The sequence below is a fragment of the Aegilops tauschii genome, chromosome 1 (genome assembly GCF_002575655.3).
Source record: "Aegilops tauschii subsp. strangulata cultivar AL8/78 chromosome 1, Aet v6.0, whole genome shotgun sequence".
Taxonomy (NCBI): domain Eukaryota; kingdom Viridiplantae; phylum Streptophyta; class Magnoliopsida; order Poales; family Poaceae; genus Aegilops; species Aegilops tauschii.
Window position 1 is genome coordinate 243,526,362 of NC_053035.3, and position 22,722 is coordinate 243,549,083.

General features: G+C 44.8%; 2 protein-coding genes and 2 long non-coding RNA genes across 4 annotated transcripts; 2 read left to right on the forward strand and 2 right to left on the reverse strand.

Annotated features, from left to right (window-relative positions):
- Positions 1–2,502, reverse strand: LOC123495176 (uncharacterized). Its single transcript, XM_045232056.1, has one exon. The coding sequence runs from the start codon at positions 2,500–2,502 to the stop codon at positions 706–708; it is 1,797 nt and encodes a 598-aa protein (XP_045087991.1). The 3' UTR covers positions 1–705.
- Positions 2,503–6,241: 3,739 nt separating this feature from the next.
- Positions 6,242–9,533, forward strand: LOC120975898 (uncharacterized). Its single transcript, XR_005771318.3, has 2 exons — positions 6,242–6,559; positions 9,246–9,533. It is a non-coding gene; the product is annotated as an uncharacterized lncRNA (long non-coding RNA).
- On the reverse strand, positions 7,329–9,251 carry LOC141042955 (uncharacterized). Its single transcript, XR_012205851.1, has 2 exons — positions 8,095–9,251; positions 7,329–7,999 (listed from the first exon to the last, which is right to left on the reverse strand). It is a non-coding gene; the product is annotated as an uncharacterized lncRNA (long non-coding RNA).
- An 8,948-nt stretch (positions 9,534–18,481) lies between the features above and the next one.
- Positions 18,482–19,384, forward strand: LOC141028127 (uncharacterized). The gene has a single exon (XM_073506024.1). The coding sequence runs from the start codon at positions 18,482–18,484 to the stop codon at positions 19,382–19,384; it is 903 nt and encodes a 300-aa protein (XP_073362125.1).
- The last annotated feature ends 3,338 nt before the right edge of the window (positions 19,385–22,722 follow it).

The following is a 22,722-nucleotide window of genomic DNA, read 5'->3' on the forward strand; positions in this document are numbered from 1 at the left end:
TCAATGAAGACTAGGACTCCGTGGCGATTGAGAGGCCCGAGCACTATGTGCATTCCTCCCTGGAATGTGGATGGACCACCCGTGAGTCCGTAAGCCAGCACACGAAACTCATAGTGGCCGTTGTGGGTCTTGAATGCGGTCTTGTGCTCATCCTCCGGCTTCATGCGTATTTGATGATACCCTGCCCTCAGATCGAGGCTGATGAAGAACTTGGAACCGGCTAGCTCGTCTAGCAACTCATCAATGATGGGCAGGGGGTAACGATTCTTCACTGTCATCGCATTTAGCTGACGGTAGTCCACACAAAATCGCCAGGTGAGGTCCTTCTTCTGCACTAGCAAGACTGGAGACGCGGAAGGGCTGGAGCTTGGCACAATGATGCCTTGGGCGAGCATGTCGGCCACCTGCCGCTCCACCTCGTCCTTTTGTGCCGGACTGTATCTGTACGGTCTAATATTGACGGGCTTCGCTCCTGGCAACAGAGGGATGGTGTGGTCGAACGCACGTTGCGGTGGCAGCCCTCGGGGTTCAGCGAACAGGTGATCGTACTCCGCGAGCAGCTCGGCCACAGCACTCGGAACCGGCAGCTCCGTGGCCTTGATCTCTCCTTCAGCTGCTGTGCATAAGTGAATGACCCGAGCCACGCCCGAGCGCTGCAGAAGATTGTTCAGCTCATCACTGGATAGTTGCTGGCATTGGGAGGTGTCAGCGCGAGCCCCTTGCAATCGAACTCGTGCCCCATTGTAGTCGAAGCTCGTAGTCTTCTCCCCCCCAATGAACATTCATCGGACTGCGCTGAGCGAGCCAATCAATGCCCAGAATCATGTCGTAGCAGCCCAAGGGAAGGACCTTGAGGTCGGTGTGGAAGGTCACCCCTTGGGTTCTCCACGGGCAGGCCGGTAGCTCCCGATTGCACTGAAGCACACCTCCATTGGCCACCCGCACAGCCATGGTGTGGTCGCTCACCTTCATGCCGCTTAGTTGCTCCGCTAGGGACTCGCAGACAAAGCTGTGCGAGGATCCAGAATCAACCAGCATCAACACCTCGCGGTCTTGGACCCAGCCATGCAGGCGCATAGTCGTTGCAGATTCAGCCCCTTCGACTGCTTCCTTACAGATGACACAGCAGTCGGCTTCCGCTTCACTTGCCACTGACCCCGCTGGAGTGTGCTCGTCGGCGGTGGTCGGATCACCCCGCATCATGTCGATCAGCTCCTCCACGACGTGGAGCTGGACCGTTGGGCCGCAGCGGTGGTCACGTCCCCACCGCTCTCCACAGGTGAAACACAGGCCCCGCGCCCGGCGGTAGGCGCGCAGGGCAGCGATTCGATCTTCTGACGGGGCGTGTGCTGCTTCAACAGTGCGACGGTCCGCGCTGCGCGTCTCCGGAGGCGCTGAAGACTTGGGCGGTGCCGATGGTGGTGGGGGAGGGAGCGGCAAGGCCGTTCGGGGCACTGGCCTCGCGGTCGCCGCCGGCGTGTACCGACGATCTTCGCGCTTGTCCTCCTTGCGCATCGCCTCCATCACTTCCTCCTGCAGACAAGCAAGATCGACAGCAGTATCGAGTGTTTTTGGACGATGCAACACCACAGCAGCACGAATTTCCTTCTGTAGCCCATCAATGAAATGCGTAATGAAGTAAGTAGGTTCCCATGATGCATGATGAGCCATGAGATTATGCATAAACTGAGTAAATTTCTCTGCATATTCAGTCACCGCCCCCGTCTGCCGCAGCCTATTGAACTGACGCAACAGCGATTGGAACTCCTCTCGCCCGAATTGCTCGCACACAGCCATAGCAAACCCCTCCCACTCTTGGTAAACTAAATGAGCTTTGGTGGATTGCAACCAGGATAGCGCCCCGTCGATGAAGTACATCGCGGCGCAACTCACCCATGTATCTGGACTCAAGGTGCAAACGCGAAAGTAAGCTTCACACTTCAGACGCCAAGCGTGTGGTCCATCACCATCAAACAGTGGAAATTCTAGGCGTGGTGGTGGTGGATAGCGAGAAAAACCGAACCCCCTTTCCCCCGTGTATGAGCTCTCTCCGAACGGCAGATGGGAATCGAACGTACCCGTGACCGGAGGCGCCCGCGGGGATCGATACCCCGGTGACATCCCCCGGTGGTCTGTAGTCCTGCCGTGGCCGATTGGCCCGTGGCTGCCGCCACCCTGCATCTGCGCCCCTTCGGCTAGCCGCGCGAGATTGGTCTCCACCGCCAGAGGAATCAGGGGCGGCAGATCCAGCAGCCTGGTCGGGGGCTGCGGCGATGGGTTCGACGGCAAGGGAGCCGCCGGTGCGCCCTCCACGCTCTTGCCCTTCTCTTGCAGCAAACCTCGCAGATCTCCCACCTCTGCGCGGAGCTCATCGACGGATCGCTCGATCGCCGGCTTCCACCCTTGAAGATCGAGCACCACGGGGTGGATCGCGTCGATCTTCGCCGACATCGCCGAGATGACCGCCGTCAGGTCCGCGATGGCCTTAGTTTGCTCCTCCATCGCGGTCGCCTTGCCGTGCCTCATCTGGATAATCGATGGGAACCGGCTGGCCAGCTTGCGCCGATCGGCGAGAGAGTGGAGAGTAGAAGGCTCTGATACCAACTGTTACGCCTCAGGTTCGATCTACACTCACTGGATCCGATTACAAGAATTTAGGCTGGAAGTAGCTAGGGTTCCACAGTAACAAGAAAGGGGAATTGGGGATAGGGTAGCCGCCGCCGCCAGATTCGTCTTGCCTCTGCCTGCCCCGCTTCCCTTCCTTCACCCGCTTAAGTACCTGTTAGGTAGTGTATTGGTGGGCTGGGTAGCGGTTGCTGGGCCTTCGGGTGCGCTTCACTGGGCCTTGAGCCTTCTCCACTGATGGGCCACTGGCAAGGATGGTAACAAAAAATCTTTCGCTGGAGGCAAAAGATGCTAAATTCTTGGTGTCAATTGGACAGTTCTTGGATGCGACGATGCAGGCGGACCCGTCCGCATCTGTTCACACGGACGGGCTGCTCTAATTTGCTGCTGCTGAAAACAATCACGCAGACGGACCCGTCCGCATCGGTTCACAAGGACGACGGAGATGCTGAAATAATCACGCAGACGGACCCCGGCCTGCATCCTGACTTTGGATGTGGATGGCAAATGGCTGGTGAGTCAATGGGTGTAGCTAGCTAGCTAGAGTGCTGGGCACGTAGCAGTAGTGAAGCTTTCTGCATGCGTACATGTTAGCGAAAGCAAAGCCCGCTGCCGTATAGGACGAAGTACCTAGTGGCGGATCGTGCATGGCCGTTGGCCACGGGCGCGTAGCCAGCCAGCGGGCCGTGTGTGTCATCGACGCCACGCGCGCGCGCGGCTCTGGGCGCTAGTGCTAAAGTCTGCGCCTGCGCGGCCACACCGGCTCAGAGCAGCAGCGACGCCACGCCCATGCATGGAGGTCATGGAGCTTTCGCTTTCGTTAATTGCGTGCGATAATTTTGGGGTCTCCGCATGCATGGCATGCACGCCCCACGTTCCGGGCATGGGCGATGGCGCTAGCTGATCGAGGGTGTTCGAAATCCGGCCATGCACAATGCAAAGTGCATAGCGAGGCCGAGGTGTTTGTGAAAAGAAATCGGTTTTTCTTAATCACCGCTGCTTATTTGTACGGCATTTATGCTTAATTAGGTGCATCTGCTATAAAAACAAGCCTGGTGCTTGAGCAAAAATCGGTTTATCTTTACAAGCACCTTGCATCTCGTACATGATCTCGACAGGGGGAGCTAGCGAGCGTGGCGAACGTTCTGTGGTGTTGTGCGAATGTGATGCATATGTGGTAGGCATTGCTTTCCTCGATCTCTATCTGCTGACAAAGATCTAGTACATTGTTAGTGGGGCTATGGATTAGGGCGATCTACTATGATGTTTTCTTAGATTCACAATAATTCTTTTAAATATACAATGACTTTATAATAAATACACGATACACGTTTTAATACACTATGAACATTAATATTACTAGGTTGTTGGATCACTGTCCCATCAAAAAAGAAGGTCGTTGGATACACTGTGAACATTAATAAATACATGATAAACATGATGGCCCAGATAACTACATACATATCGATATAAAAAGGCCTAAAGGAGCGGATCCAACTAATCTCGGCCATCAAATCATGTTAACCCAACAACCTAAATTGTTCAAATGGCGACCACTCAACGGTTAATATCCTATCTAATGTCATCGTGCAGTTAATATTCTACCAAAATATCAACTTGCATTGCATGCACCTATTTACCAGTGACAAAAAAAGTGAGAAAGGATAAATTTAAATGCACGATGTCTAATTTGTTACATGACGAACAAAACAACAAGAACCAAGAAAATATTTTAAAAGTAAGGAAAAAGGAACAATAAAAAAAGGAAGTAAAACAACTAAACCGGTGAACATAATTGCCAAGAAAATCCGAACGGAAAATCGGTGAGCAGAAACACACAAGCCAATGAAGATTATTTTTTAATGCTTCCAAACATTTTTTATAAATTATGTGAGCATATGTTTTAACTTTAAAACACTTATTTATATGCCAGAACATATTTTTGAAAGGCATGGTGATTTCTAAATGTCAGAAACTTTTTTTTGAATGGTTCAAATATTATTTTCTAAAGAATAACAAAGATAATTTTACACTGCATGAACAAATTGTGCATGTGGGATGAATGTTTTTAGTAATTTAAGTAAATTTTAAAAATTAATATATGTATACTATTTATAAATATAAATTAAATAAAAAGGACAAAGAACGAATAGACGTCAGAAATAAAAAACAAATGAATGAAGAAAACGGGTGAAAACAAAGAAGAAAATTGGAATGGCCCACTACAGCGACGGTGAGAAGTGTTTTTGTCTTGCTACAAGTGAGACAAAGACGCTCCCCTGTAGTCTAATGTACGAAATCATTAATTAAGGAGTACTCGTTGCAAAGAACACTCCATCTTCCCAGGTCACGACAAGTGGCGCACATGCAGCGCGCCACTTGTCGCAACCTGGGAGTTTTCCCTTTTTTCGTAGATTCGTTTATTCAAAACGTTTTATCTCTTAAACCGTGCGTCCAAATCTCAAATCGTTTTCACCATTGGATTCCTCGCGTCGAGATCTTCAAAACTAGATACCATGTTGATAGGTTTTGACGAACTTTTTTCATGAAAAAAACGGACAAAAAACCACACCGGGAGCACGGTTTTTTCCCTTTCCGAAAGAGGCATGCCCGTGCCTCTCGCGAAATCACAACCGTGCCTCTCGTGGAAGCAAAACCGTGACTCTCGTGGAAAGAAAAAAAACAGAAAACACGTTTTTTTTCCTTTCCGAAAGAGGCACGCCCGTGACGCTCGCGAAAGCACAACCGTGCCTCTGGCAAAAGCAAAACCGTGACTCTCGCGGAAAAAAAAAAACAGAAAACGCGTATTTTTTTCCTTTCCGAGAGGCACGGCCGTGACTCTCGCGGAAGCAAAACCGTGACTCTTGCGAAAGAAAAAAAACAGAAAACGCGTTTTGTTTTTCCCTTTCCGGGAGGCACGGCCGTGACTCTCACGAAAGCACAATCGTGCCTCTCGCGGAAGTAAAACCGTGACTCTCGCAAAAAAAACAGAAAACGCGTTTTTTTTCGTTTCCGAAAGGCACGGCCGTGACTCTCGCTAAAGCACAACCGTGCCTCTCGCGAAAAAAAACATGACTTCTCACAAAAGGAAAAAAAGTAAACGCGTTTTTTCGCGCAAAAAAAATTTTAAAAAATTTTTTTGGTCGAAACGCTAAGGAAGACAGGGAAAAAACCAAAACGTCGAAAAAACCCAGAAAAAAGCCGAAAACGCGTGCGGAAAAATATAAAAAGAAAAATCTGGAGGGAGCGCCCAGAGCGCGACACGTGGCGAATGACTGAGAGCGCGCCAAGTGGCGCTGATCGTTGCGAGGCTCCCAAAGAAGCGCTCGTTAACTAGTTGCTCCCTCTAAAGTAGCTAGCCCGTCTATTAGATTGCCCGGTCGCGGGCTTAGCCCAACTTCGCGTTGTCGGTGGACCTAGGCACATTTGGCAAATTTATAATGTATAAATAGTTCATCTTCACTAATCTATTTCTTTTAACGTATAGGCTGTCCACATCAGCGGTCCGTTTCACCTCTTCATGCATGACATGTTAGTGTTCCAGTTACGAACAACAGATAGGCGAGGAGCCCTCTCTAACCAGCCTTCGTGAACACACAGATACTAAAAGAAAAAATAACCACCGAAGCCTAGCCTTCCCTCCTACAAAAAATAAATGTTTTTTCTTGGTTGTCTCCTCGCCTCACCCACCCAGCACCCATCATCTCCACTCCCAGTAGAAACTGTTGTCGTTTCCTCTGCTCCCAACAGCGCCTCCCACATTACTCCCTCTCTATCCCCTGGCCCAGCAGTTCATCTGGTGGAACCACGACATGAACGGCCTGAACTCTGCCTACTAGCAAATGTCCTCGCAACTCCTTTCTCCAGATCTCTTCATGTCGCCGTCGCCACCGCGTCCACGGATCAATATTGTTCCGCCATGATATTTTCTTCGGTGAGTTGCTCTTTGACTCATGAACTGGTGTTCAGTTTCTTCGTTCTCCACTGCTAACTCTCCCTTGGATTGAAATCTAGCCATGTGTACAACTCTACATCACGGAGTTGCACCACATGGATGTGTAATTTTCTACAATTATGTGGCCTTCAGGGAGAGACTTCTTCTATCATTTGTTTGGAAAATTATCTTTAACAGATCATTCATTGGTTTATAGAATGTTGTGTTCAACCATAGTCCAGCTACTCGGTCCTGTCGTCTCCATACCCCTGCTTGATAGTCATGAGGTATGATTTTCAAGTCATTTTTTGAGAAAGGGGATATATTAATATCACCAAGATACCAATTACACCCGGCCTCTATACCAACAAAATGTCCAAAGACATCAAGGATACACACAGCCAAAAAAAGAAATAAAAAAAGAAAAGGTCCCGCCACGGTGATCAATCACTAACAATAGTAGCACTCTAACCACCACCGAAGACAACACCGGAATTACAAAAGAGGCTCTCCAAAGCAACGCCTCCAAGAAGGAAACAATGCACAAGCATTGTCGTTGCGCGATCGAAGATCTTGGATTTTCATCCTGAAGAAAGTCCGAATTCACCCAAAAACAATGTCTTCAATAAGGTCATTGGCAAGTACAACCAATAAAGGCTAGACCTTGGGTTTTCACCCTGGGAATCGAGACTCGGTACTCGAGAAGCACCACAAAATTGCCATACTTCATACCCCTGCTTGATAGTCATGAGGTATGATTTTCAAGTCATTTTTCGAGAAAGGGGATATATTAATATCACCAAGATACCAACAAAATGTCCAAAGACATCAAGGATACACACAGCCAAAAAAAATGAAAAAAAGGTCCCACCACGGTGATCAATCACTAACAATAGTAGCACTCTAACCACCACCGAAGACAACACCGGAATTACAAAAGAGGCTCTCCAAAGCAACGCCTCCAAGAAGGAAACAATGCACAAGCATTGTCGTTGCGCGATCGAAGATCTTGGGTTTTCACCCTGAAGAAAGTCCGAATTCACCCAAAAACAATGTCTTCAATAAGGTCATTGGCAGGTACAACCAATAAAGGCTAGACCTTGGGTTTTCATCCTGGGAATCGAGACTCGGTACTCGAAAAGCACCACAAAATTGCCATACTCCAGTGCTGCCAACCCCCCCCCCCCCCCCCCCCCCCCCCCGCGCCAAGGCCGTTGTTGTAAGTCACGATACACCTAGCACACAGTCTTCATTGCATCCAGTATACCTTTCCGCCAATGCTTCAAGACCTCCAATCGCAGCCGCCATGACTTTCTTCGCCTTTAGCAATGCCTTGGAAATCTTGACTTAGACATGTCCCAGCTGATAATATGAGCGCGCGCGACCGGACCTTTTCAACCTAGATACTTTGGGGCGACGCACGCCAATCCGTGTAGAACTCTGACGGAAAAACCGGAACTAGTCAGCAGTCAGATTGAAGAGGTCGAAGTCCGGCAGAAAGACGATTTGGCGGATGAAGAACATTAGGGCCAAACCACCACAGCACCAAGTGCCTCTACGCCGGCCGTGGCCAGTGCACGAGCACAGAAGCCGGAGCCGCCGACGAGCAACCGGCCGACAGAGGACCCCTGCTGCGGAACACGGCCAACCACAGCGGCGCCATGAGCCATGACCATGCACGAGAGCAGCAGGCCGGTCGAGCCCAGATCGGGCCTGCACGAACCCCGCCACCACGCCACGACCAGCCACCAGCAGGCCGCCGCCGCATCCCGGCAGCACCTCCACCCCGCAGCCGACGCAAAGCATGAACGCCGGCCGCCACCCGAAGGCCGCCGCCATGAGCTCCCCAACCCGCGAATGCCCGAAGCCAACGGGAAGAGTAGGCTCCGCCGCCGCCGGATCCGCGCGGGCTTCGCCCGGCGGATCTCATCGACGACGGCGAGGGGAGGAGGGTAGGGATGAGGCCAGTCGAGGGGGTCGTAGCCACCGCCCGTGTCGCCGAGGGAGCGACGCGAGGGCAAGGGTTTCCAATTTTCAAGTCATTGTTGTGGATAACCATTATCTGTTGGTGCCATACGTGTTAGTCCAGACACATCTCCAGACTTCCGTCGCCTCCCCTCCCCTCTCCGGACCATCTTATCCCTACAACGTCAAGATCAAGATTCTGCTGTGCCGAGGCTTCCGTGGAATAACAAATAGAAGCAGACGAGAAGGATATGCGGTCTAGTTTTCTCATATCGTAGATTGGATATGTCAGTTGTCACAAAGTGTAGGTCTGACTTCAATGCTCAGAAACCATATTGTTTGTCTGGATTGGTGGTCTGATTTTTGCAGTGGTACGCATGCATATATTCTCCTCAAGTTTTCCTGGGTAAGCACTACAAATCGGCTGATTAAATAATGGACGGAGATGGCTTATGAATCATGCCTTTCTTAGCATACATATTCATGGAATCAGTTTAATAGCCATGGGATTTACATTTCAGATGTCTCTGACAACAATATAGTCAAGTAAGGTAGGTCAAATTTACACGATTCTTTTATTTTCATATCTCATTCGCACCTTGGTGGTTATTTATTTTTCTACTGGCGTCGACTATAGACGTATTTGGTTCATCAATTTGTTTCATCACATTTGATATTGCAAATACAAATGTGCGATCGAGTTTGTCTTTTGTATTTTCAGGGTCACTAGTGTTGCTTATTTATGTCAACGTCAAGTGTTTGCCACAATGGAAACCTCCAGGACGGGATGCGTACTTTTGTAAGGCCACATGTGTGTAGGTACTTGCAGCAAAACTGCACATGGATTATTAGGTTGCTCATATGTATAAATGGAACTGAATTAGCCGGTTAAGATTTCAAACATGTTTTCTTTCTCTCTACTCTGATGTATCATTTCATTTGAAGGCATTTATAACATTGGTTTGATCTCATTTATGTGATTACATAAAATATTAATCATATATGGTCATCCATCTTCTTGGGGACAATCAAATGTCCATGTCCCATTTCTAATGTTTCTTTGCTATGAATTACATCGAAGGTACTGACAAAGTCATTAATTGGTTACCGACTGTAATAATGTGTACTCTTTTGAGTGATCCAATGGCTCTATTTTCTCATATGACTGATAAGCTACTTTAGTGAAGTCACGGACTAAAGCTATGAATTATACCACTATGTTTGCTTCAGGAAGGTATTTAGGATAAAAGAGCTGGAAGACTTTGCCACCATCATTTCATTACATGTTTACAAACAAGCATTGTTTGCCAAGTGACTTTCTAGCTATTATGCAAATGTGCAATGTATTGGGTCAAGACACATATGGCACTGAGAGTTTGTTAATCCATATTTGTTTCTAACAACCATACATATTAATTATTCTAATTGGTTGTCGTGCATGTTTCAATGCAACATTCACTTACGTACTTCCTCACCATAATGTGCATCTACTCTCATTTGTTGCTAGGTTTGCCACCGTTCCTAGGACAGGAATGTGTTTATGTGTCAAGGGAGTAATATCCTTATATATTCTAATTTTATTCTCTATAATTTATTACCAGAAATTACCGCAGTAACGTGCAAGGTATTATCTAGTATTTTCAATTGAGAGGTCCTGGTCCCAAAAAAAGAGGTCCTATTGGACGCATGTAGGAGCTCCTATATGGCGCTTCAGACACCAGTTCTGGAACCTGGAGCACAAGTAGCCTCAATCGGGGGCCATCCCAACAAGCGTTGGTGGCCACTCAGTCATGCAGTCGTTTGACACGCCCGCTTCATACGCACAGGTCAACTGCCGACCCATCAATCGTTAACCAGTTGAATTTTCAAAATCACAGATCTGGAAAAAATCACAAATTTAAAACAAGGTTCATTATTTGGAAAAAAAAATAAGAGCGTGAAAAAAGTTCACGGATTCAAAAAAAATGGAATTCAGAAAACAGTTCATAGATTTTGGAAAAAAAATTGCAAATTTAAAAAAATTCATTAATCTTTAAGAAAAACCACGATTTTGGAAAAAAAACATCAAATTTGAAAAAAAAGTTCAACGAATTTAAAAAAGTTCATCAATTTTAAAAAATAATCATCAAAATTGAAAAAAGTTCAGGATTTTTTTATAGAAGTGTACAAATTTGTAAAATAAAATCATCGAATTTCTAAAAAAGTTCATCGATTCAAAGGAAAAGTTCACGTAATTGCAAACAATTCATCGAACTAGGAAGAAGAAAAACAAAAAACGAAAAAAAGGAAACAGAAAGATTAAATAAAGAAAAAAGTTGTTGTAACCAGATCTCGCTGGGTGGTTACAGCAACCTACCTCGGAAAGGGAGGTCGCTGGTTCGATTCTCAAACAGGGCGCTTGTTATTGCGGATTAAAATGCAGAAAAAATCGCTAGATGGGCCGGCCCAGCATGGGGGCGCGCTTCAGGCGCCCGTTTGTAAAAATGCACAGTAACAGGCGCCTAGAGCGCCAAATAGGAATCGCTCGCATGTAGGCTTCAACTAGGGAGGCAATGCCTGAAAAGCAAGGGCAAATGTTACGACCCACTTTTGCACGTGCAGTTTTTTATTGTTTTGCTATTTTTTTAGTTCATTTTCGTAGAGAAATTTGGATTTTTTAGGAGCTAAATATTTAAAAATATTCTCAAAATGTTTAGTATGAATTTTTTTTAAATGTATATTAAAAAATCACCACATATCCAGAAATTATTCACAAAGTGTTAAAAAAAGGTAAGGAAAAGAACAAAGAGAAGAAACATACTAAATACAATCATGCTAAGGCCAATGGGAGACATAGGAAAAATAGCATTACTAGACTCATACAGGATGAAGGAATGATTGAAGGGTAGGAAAATCTATTTGGTGAACCTAAGATTACTACCCTAAAGATGAATGAAGTGGGAGTGGACACACCCACTTTGGAGGAACAGGAATTTCTTACCAGACCTTTCTCGATGGATGAGCTTAAAATAGTAATGGTCGCCTAAAGCGCCAAATAGGAATCGATCGCGTGTAGGCTTGAACTAGGGAGGCAATGCCTGAAAAGCAAGGGCAAACGTTACGGCTCACTTTTGCATGTGCAGTTTTTTATTGTTTTGCTATTATTTTTTAGTTCATTTTCGTAGAGAAATTTGGATTTTTTTAGGAGCTAAATATTTAAAATGTATTTTAAAAAGATTCTCAAAATGTTTAGTATGAATTTTTTTTAAATGTATATTAAAAAATCACCACATATCCAGAAATTGTTCACAGAGTGTTAAAAAGGTAAGGAAAAGAATAAAGAAAAGAAACATACTAAATACAATCATGCTAAGGCCAATGGGAGACATAGGAAAAATAGCATTACTAGACTCATACAGGATGAAGGAGTGATTGAAGGGTAGGAAAATATGTCTGGTTAACCTGAGATTACTACCCTAAAGATGAATGAAGTGGGAGTGGACACATCCACTTTGGAGGAACAGGAATTTCTTACCAGACCTTTCTTGATGGATGAGCTTAAAACAACTGTTTTAGGAATGAAAACTAACAAAGCAGCTGACCCAGATAGCTTTAAAATTGAATTTTACCTACATTTTGGGGATACAGTTAAGAATGATTTATTTGCTTTGTTAGAAGATTTTTATGAGAATATGCTAGACATTGACAGAATTAATTTTGGGGTTGTCACCCTTATTCCTAAGGGTAGTGATACTGATAGGATTCAGAAGTACACACACATTTATCTCCTAAATGTACCTTTTCATATCATAACAAAAAAATTGGTTAACACGTTGATTTTTGTCATTAGGAGGGTGATTAGAAAATCTAAAATTGCTTTCTTGAAAGGGAGATACATTCTAGAAGGTGTATTGATCTTGCTTGAAACTCTGAACTCCCTCCACAAAAAAAACTAGGGTTCTTTCAAGATTGACTATAAAAAGTATTTGACAAAGTCAAATGGCCTTTCCTTCTCCAAATCTTGCAAATGAAAACATTCCCAAACAAGTGGAATGACTGGGTTATGAAAACAATCTCTGGTAGAAGTATGGGGTGGTAAATGAAGAGGTGGGTCCCTTTCCAGAACACGTCAAGGGGTGAGACAAGGGGACCCCCTCTCCCCTTTATTGTTTGACCTTGTTGTAGGTGCTTTAGCAATTCTGGTTGACAGAGTTGTACAGCAGGGCTTGGTTTCTAGCCTAGCTAAGAATAAGTTGGAGGGGGATATTTCCATCTTGCAATATGCAGATGACACAAAACTACTCCTTCAAGATAATCTGGAGCAAGCTAGAAATTTTAAATATTTGTTGTGTCTTTTTGAACTCTTGTCTGGTTTGAAAATTAAATTTCATAAAAGTGAGGTGATTGAATAGGGCTAGATGTGGACAAAGTTAATATGTTTGAACAAATTTTCACCTATAAAAAAGGTGAGTTGCCACTAAAATATTTAGGAATTCTAGTGGATGAGAAAAGATTGAAAAATAGTGATTGGAACCCCTCTATGGGCAAGATGGAGAAAAGGATGGGCTGTTGGTTAGGCAAATTTTTAAACATAGCTGGGAGGACCACTTCGATTAATTCCTCACTATCTAGTCTACCTTTGTACATGCTTTCCTTTTATGGCCTCCCCAAAGGAGTCAAGAAAAAAAATGATAGACCTAGATCTAGATTTTTATGGAGTGGAGAGAAAGAGAAAAGGAAATATCATTTAGTTGATTGGCCTTCTGTTTGTTTACCTAAAGACTTGGGTGGTTTAGATGTTTTGAATTTGGAATTAATGAATATAGCTTTACTGGCAAAATGGATTTGGAAACTTTTTAATGAACATGGTCTGTGGCAGGAAATCTTGTGAGCTAAATATGTTAATGGAAGTACCTTGGGACTGGTACAACTCAAAAAATGAGATTCTCATTTCTGGCAGGGTTTGCTAAAAATTAAGGATCTCTTCTTGTCTTGTTGTAAATTTTGTGTAGGAAATAGGAAGGAAACCAGGTTTTGGGAGGATAGATGGTTGCAAAATGAAAGCCTGTCTGTTTCTTTCCCGAAATTAGATGACATCTGTTTGGATCAAAATATTACTGTGAATAAATCCTTCTCTCGAGGGCTGACAGGTCTTACATTCAAGAAAGCTTTGGTGGATGAGAGCGTTGTTTTGCAGTCTAATCTGTTAGATCTTTGTGCTCCTGTTATTTTCTCTAATTCTGAGGACAAACTGTCTTGGATTTTGGAAAAAACTGGGACATATAGTGTGAAATATTTCTATTATACTATGCAAATTAGGTGCAAAGTGCCTTATAGATTCCTGTGGAAAGTCAAAATACCTCCGAAGATCAGAACATTCCTATGGTTGGTGCTGAGGAAAAGCATTCTAACTAGGGATGTTTTGTTGAATAGAGGGGGGAATGTGAACCTGATTGTCTTCTTTGTGGGCAAAAAGAATAGATAGACCATCACTTTTTCTATTATCCTTTGGCTAAATACATTTGGAACGTGGTAAAATGTAGTCTAGGGGTTGATTGTGGATTCTCATACACGAACTCTTGTATGGCTCAAAGTGATGTCCTCCCAAAGGAAGAAGTTACACACGGTGGGTGCAGCCTGTGTACTTTGGGGTATTTGGAAAGCGAGAAACTTGGTGTGTTTTAATTAGAAATGGCATGTTGCTCTGTCTGTTGTTATGTTTTCGAACTGTCTATTGGATTACTGACTGGAGCGTCTTGCAGGTGTCGGAGGACGCAAAGCTGGCGTTACGACGGGGCGCAAAGCTCCTAGAGTGAGTCACAACTAAAGTTTATAGCGCGCGGAGGAGCGGGGCGGTGTGGATTCCCCGACTGTGCGATGGGACCTGATTTGGGAATGTGTTGCTTATCTCTGTGGGTTGCTGTTTCATAAGCACGCTAGTTGTTGTGTCTCCACGTGAGGTGCCCTTATGTTTGTGTAATAGAACATGCATCAAATCATTTTCGATGTTTTAGAGAGTTTGTGTTGGTGTTGTCCTTGTTTCCTAGGTTGTTGATCAGCTAGGGTCTGCTGGGGGGTATTTGTCGAAGGGGTGGAGGTAGTGTGTGGCAGGGGTTGATGTGTTTTGGTTGTAAATGACTTGGTTTCTTTAATGAAATCAGGGAAGGATCCCCTTTAATAAAAAATACAAAGAAAAGAAATTGAAATTAAAAAACTGGAAAAAAAAGCCTAAAGGGGAAGGGAAAAAACAATAAAAATGAAGCCCACAAACACAAGCAGCACGTTGCCTAACTAGGCTACCCACCTCGGTCAGTTGCAACTGATCTCTTCTATCCATCGCTCTTTGCAACAGATTTGCGGTCGAACACACACGAGGCACCCAACTGGGCCGGCCCATTGGCACGCAGCAAAGCGAGTCAATGGTAGTGAGTGGGAGAACTAAACATTTATTTTATTATATTTATTCATTTTTTGCGGGAAGAACTAAACATTTATTGTGGTACTACAGCGAACCAGCCCGAGCACCGTAGCAAGCTGGATCGATCTACTATAGCGAAACGAACCGTGGTACTGTAGCGAACCGGTGTGTGGTACTGTAGTGACTGGAATGAGTTCTTGTAGTGATTTTTTTCTTGAAAACCAAAATATTTTGAAAAAAATACATTTTTTTGAAATTTTCATAAATACTTTGAAATGTGCAAACAACCTTTTGAATTTGTGGACAAAAATTTAAAAACATGAATTATTTTCAAAAAATCAAAACAATTTTTGAAACTACACACTCGTTAAGAATTTGTGAACATAATTCAGAAATATAGGAATGTTTTTTAAATTTGAAACAAATTTTGAGTTTGATTTTTTAATTGTGAACAAAATTCAAAAACCACACAAATATTGAAATTCAAAACAAATTTTGTCACCATGGACATTTTTTTCAAAAATCTCAAACATTTCTAATTTTCAAACAAATTTTAAAAATGACTAGCATAATGCCCGTGCGTTGGTAAAAACCTATAAAATAAATGCCCGTGCATTGCCACAAAAATATAAAATAAATGCTCGTGCGTTGCCACGAAACTATAAAATATGAGGAGTTAGGTCACTGGCTTAGGCAATCATCAAAATACGTTGGTGTGTCGCGGCCTTTGCACGTGATTCACAATTAAAAATAGTGAAAAATATAATGGAAGATCAAGTTGCATGCATTGGTGAATCTTAAGCCATCATGGTAGGTCTTTGCAAGACACAATATTTTGAATGTTAAAACATATGAGAATAGGCATTAGTAAGTTGACTGTACAAGGTGGTCGATCAGGTAGAAGGCCAAGGACTACCATCACTCGTCGCTTTGGAGTTACAATTTGTTCACTCTCTCGTTCTGTGATATAAAATTGAAAGAGCTTGGTCGAAAAGTGAAACCGAAAAGAAGAGCATAGTTTTGATTTGGAGTCATATTTTTGCATTTGTTATTTGTGCATTCTAGAACCGTTGGTCTTACATGAAAGTAGTAGTGTGCTTGTTTATTTGTTCTAGCTCCCACATGTGAGTAAAAGTGCAATTGTTTATCTATGTCTCTTGAAAGTTTACTGGTTCCACATGTGTGTTGGGTGTATTTTTTATTGATGAAGATTGTTGGTTCCACATGTGAACTCACCGCCAACTCCAACCTTTATTAGTAGAAAGATTGTATTTTTTGAAAAATCAGTAAAAAATGAAACACAAACATGTTTTTATAATCCTGAACAGTTTTTAAAACGCGGAGTGTTTTCTGAATTTGTGATTTTTTTAAACAGTAATAACTATTTGAAATTCCAAACAATATTTGAATATAAAAAATAAAGGAAAATATACTTGAAAACAAAAATAAAATAAAAAGTAACATAAAAAGAGGAAGAAAAGGCTAAAAATCTATTGAAAAAACCGGTTCAGAAACCTTCTGAATGTTCAAAAACCTCATCTTTTTGCACATGTAGGGATCTCATGTGGGCCGGGCCATTTACCTGGTCGCTCGTTGTGCTGTGTACATTTCTCGGCATTCTGCTATCGCAGAGAGAATCAAGTAGGGACTTCCCGCGCGCTCGACATTTGCGTACTTCAACTTCATCTGCAGATCAGATTCTTTACCCATAGGGCATCAGCTAGAACCGACCTTTTCAATCGGGTATCAACCATACAAGAGGCTAACGTGCGCTTCGTCGCGCCGTTCTTCACTGGTGAAATTAACTTTTTATATCTATAGATTATTGTGATCGGTTGTTTTATTGTGATTTTATCTATGTTGGCTTTGTGTTTTTGTTTTTTATTGGTGGTGTTTTTTGTTCGTATATCGTGTTGGGTTGTTGTTGAAGTATATTTTTTTCAAGAGAAGAGAGGAGTTATTTTATGTACGGTTGTGAAGTCTTTGCACATTTTGACCTTAGTGTCAGTCCGGTGGTGATTATTTGAGCCTTTTGGGAGTTCTTATTTCACGCTAAACCCATGAAATTGCTACTGTGATGCTCACATGGGTCAGCACACGAAGCTCTTGCTCGCTCAACTTGGCTCCCTGCTACTCTCGCTTGTTTAGTTTTTTTCGCTCACCCCATTGCTACATCAGAAAAAATCGCCTATCTTTTGTTATTTGAAAAAGTTAGTTAAATTAAATGGTGTTTAAGGAACTTTAAAAATATTACGACTTTTAAAAACCATGAATTTTAGAAACATTCATGAATTTAAAATATATTCATGGTTTTAAAAATGTTCGCAAAATAAAAAGTTTTCAAATTTAAAAAATAACCACAACCTATGAATGACCGTGAACTTTAATAATATCCACAAATTTAATCAATATCAAAGAATTTGATTTTTTTTCTATATTATGTTTTTTAAAGTACACAAATGTTAATAAGTGCTCATGCGTTAAAACATGAAAAAATAAAAAATTAAGAAGAAATAAAACTAAACAACATACACTTACGCGTGGGGCCCTGGTGACCCCCCACAACCCTCGAAACACGAGAGCCTTCAATTCAAGACAAATTTAATCGATATTAACGAATGTGAACAATTTTAAAATATGTTTATGTTTTTTAAAGTACACAGATTTTCTGCTCATGAATCATGAAAAAAACAGAAGAAGTAAAGCTAAATAACACACACTTACGCGTGGGGCCCTAGTGACCCCTACAACCCTCGAAGCATCAGAACGCTCCAATTCGAGGGAGCTTAGTATCTCTATAGATATGCAACAGATAAGAACTGAGCCCAAAAATGCCATTGCAGGCAGCCCGAAATGCAATCCCGAACACCAATCTGCAAAAAAAAAACCCCAAATGGAAAATCTAATGTGTGCAAAACGTTCTACCATTTCGCGAATGAGTTTCTCCATTCGGCTCAAGAATAAAATAAACTGGTTCGTCTCTGGATGGGAGAGTGCCGAGCCCGAAAAATCTCTGGATGAGAGGGGCGTGGCTGCGTGGAGGGCCAGATTTTTTTTTAGAAAAGACGTGGAGGGCCAGATGAGATTGATTTTCTATGCCAACACGATTGTAATGACCATACATGATTATACAGTACAGTATAATCTTTTTCATGCCGATCATGAAAAGGACAGCTCCATATTGCATGATCCGGTTCACGGGTGCCACCAAGGAGTAGGAGTGTGCCGGAAGCGAATCCATTCACGGGATGCGACGCACAGTGGTACTCCTATACACAACTGCTACAGGAGTAGCATTTGCTCAAGATCCAGAGCCCGACCGAGCAAGGACGGCACAAATTCTATGATGCGTCAGAACAAAAGGAAAACATTCCCATCAAAAGAACAAAGAACACAAGGATAACAAGGCGGCCTGCAGGATTCATTCAAGGCCATCGTGACTTTGCCAGAACAGAGGTCTCTGCTTCTCCAGGTCCAGTCCAGGCCTTAGGAATATCAAGCTGATCAAGCAGATTCGAATTCCTGCTAAGGTGCGAATGTTCACATGACGACTAGCAAAGATGTCTCTTGCTACAGGAGAAGTCCGTGCCCATAGGAATATGGCCACTGACGATACTTGTCCAATCTGTAATGCGGCTGTCGACACATGGAGACATGCTCTTATTGAGTGCAATATGTCAAGAGCAGTCTGGGCTTTAGCCGACGATGAGGTGGTTGAGCACCTGATCATGAACCGGACTGATGATGCTCGGTTGTGGATTTTTTGGCTTTTTGACACAATGAAAGAAAACGAACTGGCTACGACACTTGTCACCCTTTGGGCGATTTGGTGGGCAAGAAGAAGAGCTATTCATGATGAAGAATTCCATAATCCTATTTCCACGTTTGGTTTTATCACAAAGTACTTAGAAGAAATTGAGGTGCCCATGAAACAGAAGAGAGCAATGAAACCTGATGCACATGAAGCGAGGCATAGCAGGTTGTGGAGTCCTCTGAAGCCTGGTTGGTGCAAGGTGAGTGTTGATGGAGGATTGTCCAGGGACGGTCGAAGAGGGGCAGCAGCAGCTATTTGTCGTGATGAGCGCGGACATTTTTTGGGTGCTTCCGCTGTTGTTTTGAATGGCCAGACAAATTCAGCATGTCTAGAAGCTATAGCATGCAATGAAGGTTTTGCTCTTGCCCAAGATCTCAATATTAGGAAGATAAAAGTTGCCTCAGACTGCCTGGAAGTTGTCACTAATTTTCAGAAGAAGGCGAAATGCTCATACTCGGTGATTTTGCGAGAAGTGGAGGATAGGGCTAAATTGTTTACTCTAGTGGAGGCGGTGCATGAGTATAGGGAGTTCGTAGTAGATGCTCATAGGTTAGCAAAGGCTGCGTCGTCCTTAGGCGCAGGCCGCTATATTTGGCTGGGTTCTTTACCAGATATCTATAACATACCTCTGAATGTTTCGATTGAGTAAAGAACCTTTTGTCCCTCAAAAAAAAATTTCAAGCTGATCTGTCGTTCTATAGGCATACCCTTCATTTCTGAATGGAAAGGCTGGACGGTGACGGCGCTCTGGTGTCGTAATCTTTCTGAAGGCGCCGCCTTGGAGCACACGGTTCGTCATATGCGGCTTCTTCTCTTCGCGTTGGCGTGTCCGCGGTTGAGGACTCCGGTTGCTCTTGTAGTACTAGGGGTAATGTTGCTGCGTTCAACGCCTATGTATCCAGCCTTGGGTGTGTGCGTGTGTTGTGATGGCGTGCGTTTGTATCTGAGCTGTGGTCGGTCATTGCTTTATATATAAAGCGGGGCGAAAGCCTTTTTCGTTAATGGAAAGGCCGGACTGAATCCTCTTTGTCGTGAAATATTTGTTCTTCGACGGTGTCAGCATCTCTGTGTCTCTCTCGTCACTTGTTCCTATCCTCGTTAAGCCCAGCCCTCTAGCTATCCCATGGTTGGATCCCATGACGGCGATGATTGAGCGTCGCTTCCTTCCTGAAGATATTGCCGTTGAAGAATCTCGCTATCGTGTAGTGTCATGAGATGGTCAGTGCGGGTATGATCATTGTTGTAGTTTGTCGATCACAGATCCGATCGCTTTGGGGTTCTTTTTCCTTTTTCATTGCCTATGAATAGCGTTGACTGAGCCCGGCCCCAGGATATTAGTGTCACGAAAAAAAAATCCTTCGCTCCGGTGCCGCTCCTGGGGGCACCGGGGCGTCAAACCTAGCCGCCAGAGGAGGGCTAGATCTGTGCTTGCCCTGCCACCGGCGTTAGTCGCGGCGGCGGCGGGCTCCTGCCTCAAAGGGGGAGGGGCGCCCATGCGTCGTTCTGGCGGCAGTGTTGGAAACTCGGGACAGCGGCCACGGGGACGGTCGCGAGTTCAGCGCGGTTGTGGGCGGCGGCGGTCCACTTCGGCTGCGTGGGCAGCGACGAGGACGTCGGCTGATGGGTGTACCTGCTGGTTGCTGCGGTGGCGTGAGATGTGCCTTGGCGTGCTCTTCGCCTCAGATTAGATCCGGCAGGGACAGCCTGATAGAGGACTCAGCGGCAGCGTGCTATACATCCGCATGGGATGGGCGGAGCGCCCTGGACTCGGCAGCGTGCTACTGATCTGATGGCCTACCTCTGGTCGGCTTCCTCCATTGTGGTGAGCACATGCGCGTCGGAGCACGTGTTGCTTGACGGCGTCGGCTGTGATGAGGCATCTATGTATCCTGATCTAGCGGTGGCTGGGTTCTGTGGGCGCGCCTCGATGATGCTGATCTGTCTTTTGAGCTCTACCTCCGACAATGTTGACCCAGGGCCAACGAGCATGAGTAGACCTCTTTCCGGCGAGGTGGTAGTCGGCAGTGTTGCGCTCCGCCATCGGTGTTGGTTCTTGATGACCACTCTAGCTTGCGGCGGCGGCCTTGCTGTGGATTATGGCCATCAAAAGGTCTTTGTGACTGTTTCTCTCTTCGGATCCAGTGGTTGACTTCGACGTTGAGATGCAAGCTATGGATGGTGGCTTGATGGAAAGGGTTGGTTGTGCAGCGGCGGCGGTCACACATCGTATGTAGCTGTTGGGATCGTGGAAAAATGGTGGCGACAACACATTTGTGGCTTCGATGGTGTTGTTACTCGAACACCCAGTCTCGAGCTCCGGGGTGAAAACCTAGGTCTTGACGCTAGTTGGTTATACCTGGCAATGGCGATGTTTGTACGTCGTTACCTTGTTGAAGTCATTGCTCAGATATGTTCAGACTGGTTTTAAGGGTGAAAACCTAGATTCTGACCGTGGGTGGTTGGATCCGGTAATGACAGCGCTTGAGTGTCACTCCCTTTCTGAAGGCCTTGCTGTTGAAAACATCGTGGTCTGTGTGATGTCATAAGATGGTCAGTGCGGACAGGTCATTGCTGTAGTTTGCCGATCACAGATCAGATCGCTTTGGGTTTTCTTTTTCCTCACCTACGCATAGCTTTGGTCTTATATGAGGCTTTGGTCTTATATGACTTTGCTATTTTCTTACGTGTTTTTGTGTGCGTGTGTAGATGTTGGTTGTGTTCATCCTAACTATGCAGAGGCCGGGTGTATACTTCTTCTAATTGTATTCTCTTGATGCGCCATTTTAAGGCAATAAAATCCACCCTTTGTCGAGAAAAAAAAGAATAACGTTCGTTTTACATGACTTTGCTATTCGTTGGCGTGTTTTATGTGTGTGCGCACGTGTTGGTGTTTCGGTGTTGGTTTTGTGCGTTCTAACTATGCAGAGCCGGGTGTGTGCTTATTGTGTTTATATGCTCTTGACTCTTCATTTTAAATCAATAAAATTCAGCATTTTTGAAAAAGGCCAAGACCTCTAGCAGCACAAATACTCCCAGTGCAGACACCAAAGGCAGAGCACGGGTAAAGCCAAGTGCCCATCTTGCTGGACGGCAGTCGATCAGGCAGAGCACCAAAACATGCTCGCCTGAGTAAAGCAGCAAGCTTCAGGCGAAGGAATAAGTAAGGAGCACGCGGCCGCGGCCGCCGCGCTGTAACCCGCCAAGGAAGCACGACAGGAATCAGGAACCCCGCTGCTTTATCATTGCAAGGTCAAAAAGCAGAGCGCCTGAGAGGAGAGAAGCGAGCACACGGACAGCATCAGAGCACGCGCCAGCTCCTCCCCTCTGCCATGGACTAAAGCTGAAGCAACGAACATACCAGCCCCACCCCGGAGGAGCAACAGAAAGGAGGAGGAGGTGGTCCCTGCTCTGCTCACCAGCCTAGGTGACAAGCTGGAGTTTGGTCCGGGCATTTGTATTGACCGTCCGGAAGTTATCAATGCCGGCCGCGTAGCTGCATCAGCACGAAACGTTTTCAATGGAAAAGGGAGAAGAAGAGATCCTCTCGTCTAGAGAGCCCTGATGAGTGCCAACAGCTGGACGGGATGGTGGAGCGAGTTGACAAACTTCCTCGTGAGCGAACGAGCGAACGGAAAGATGCCCGGCCAAGGCAGAAAGTGCGTGTAAACTGCCCGAATCAATCATGGATCTCAGCAACTATCTTAAGCACACACATCCATTAACCATGTACCCAGGAGAAAGAGAAACACAGTAAACAGCAGTTGCAAACCAACCTGCACTGCTGCCCTCAATCAAGACGCCAGACATCTCAACTGGCTGGAGTTAATGGAGATCTAACATTTCACATAAGACAGAATGCAGTATTACCAGCCTGTAGATTTACACAGACAGAATTCATAAATAAGTACTACCAGACGTTTTTGCAGTTCAAATTAGTTCAAATCAATTTGAACTGCAAAAATATCTTACATTTAGGAACAGAGGGTG

Bases quoted from the DNA above. Each gene is read 5' to 3' on its own strand.
- LOC123495176 (XM_045232056.1), bottom strand. From the start codon at position 2,502: ATGGAGGAGCAAACTAAGGCCATCGCGGACCTGACGGCGGTCATCTCG.
- LOC141028127 (XM_073506024.1), top strand. From the start codon at position 18,482: ATGTCTCTTGCTACAGGAGAAGTCCGTGCCCATAGGAATATGGCCACT.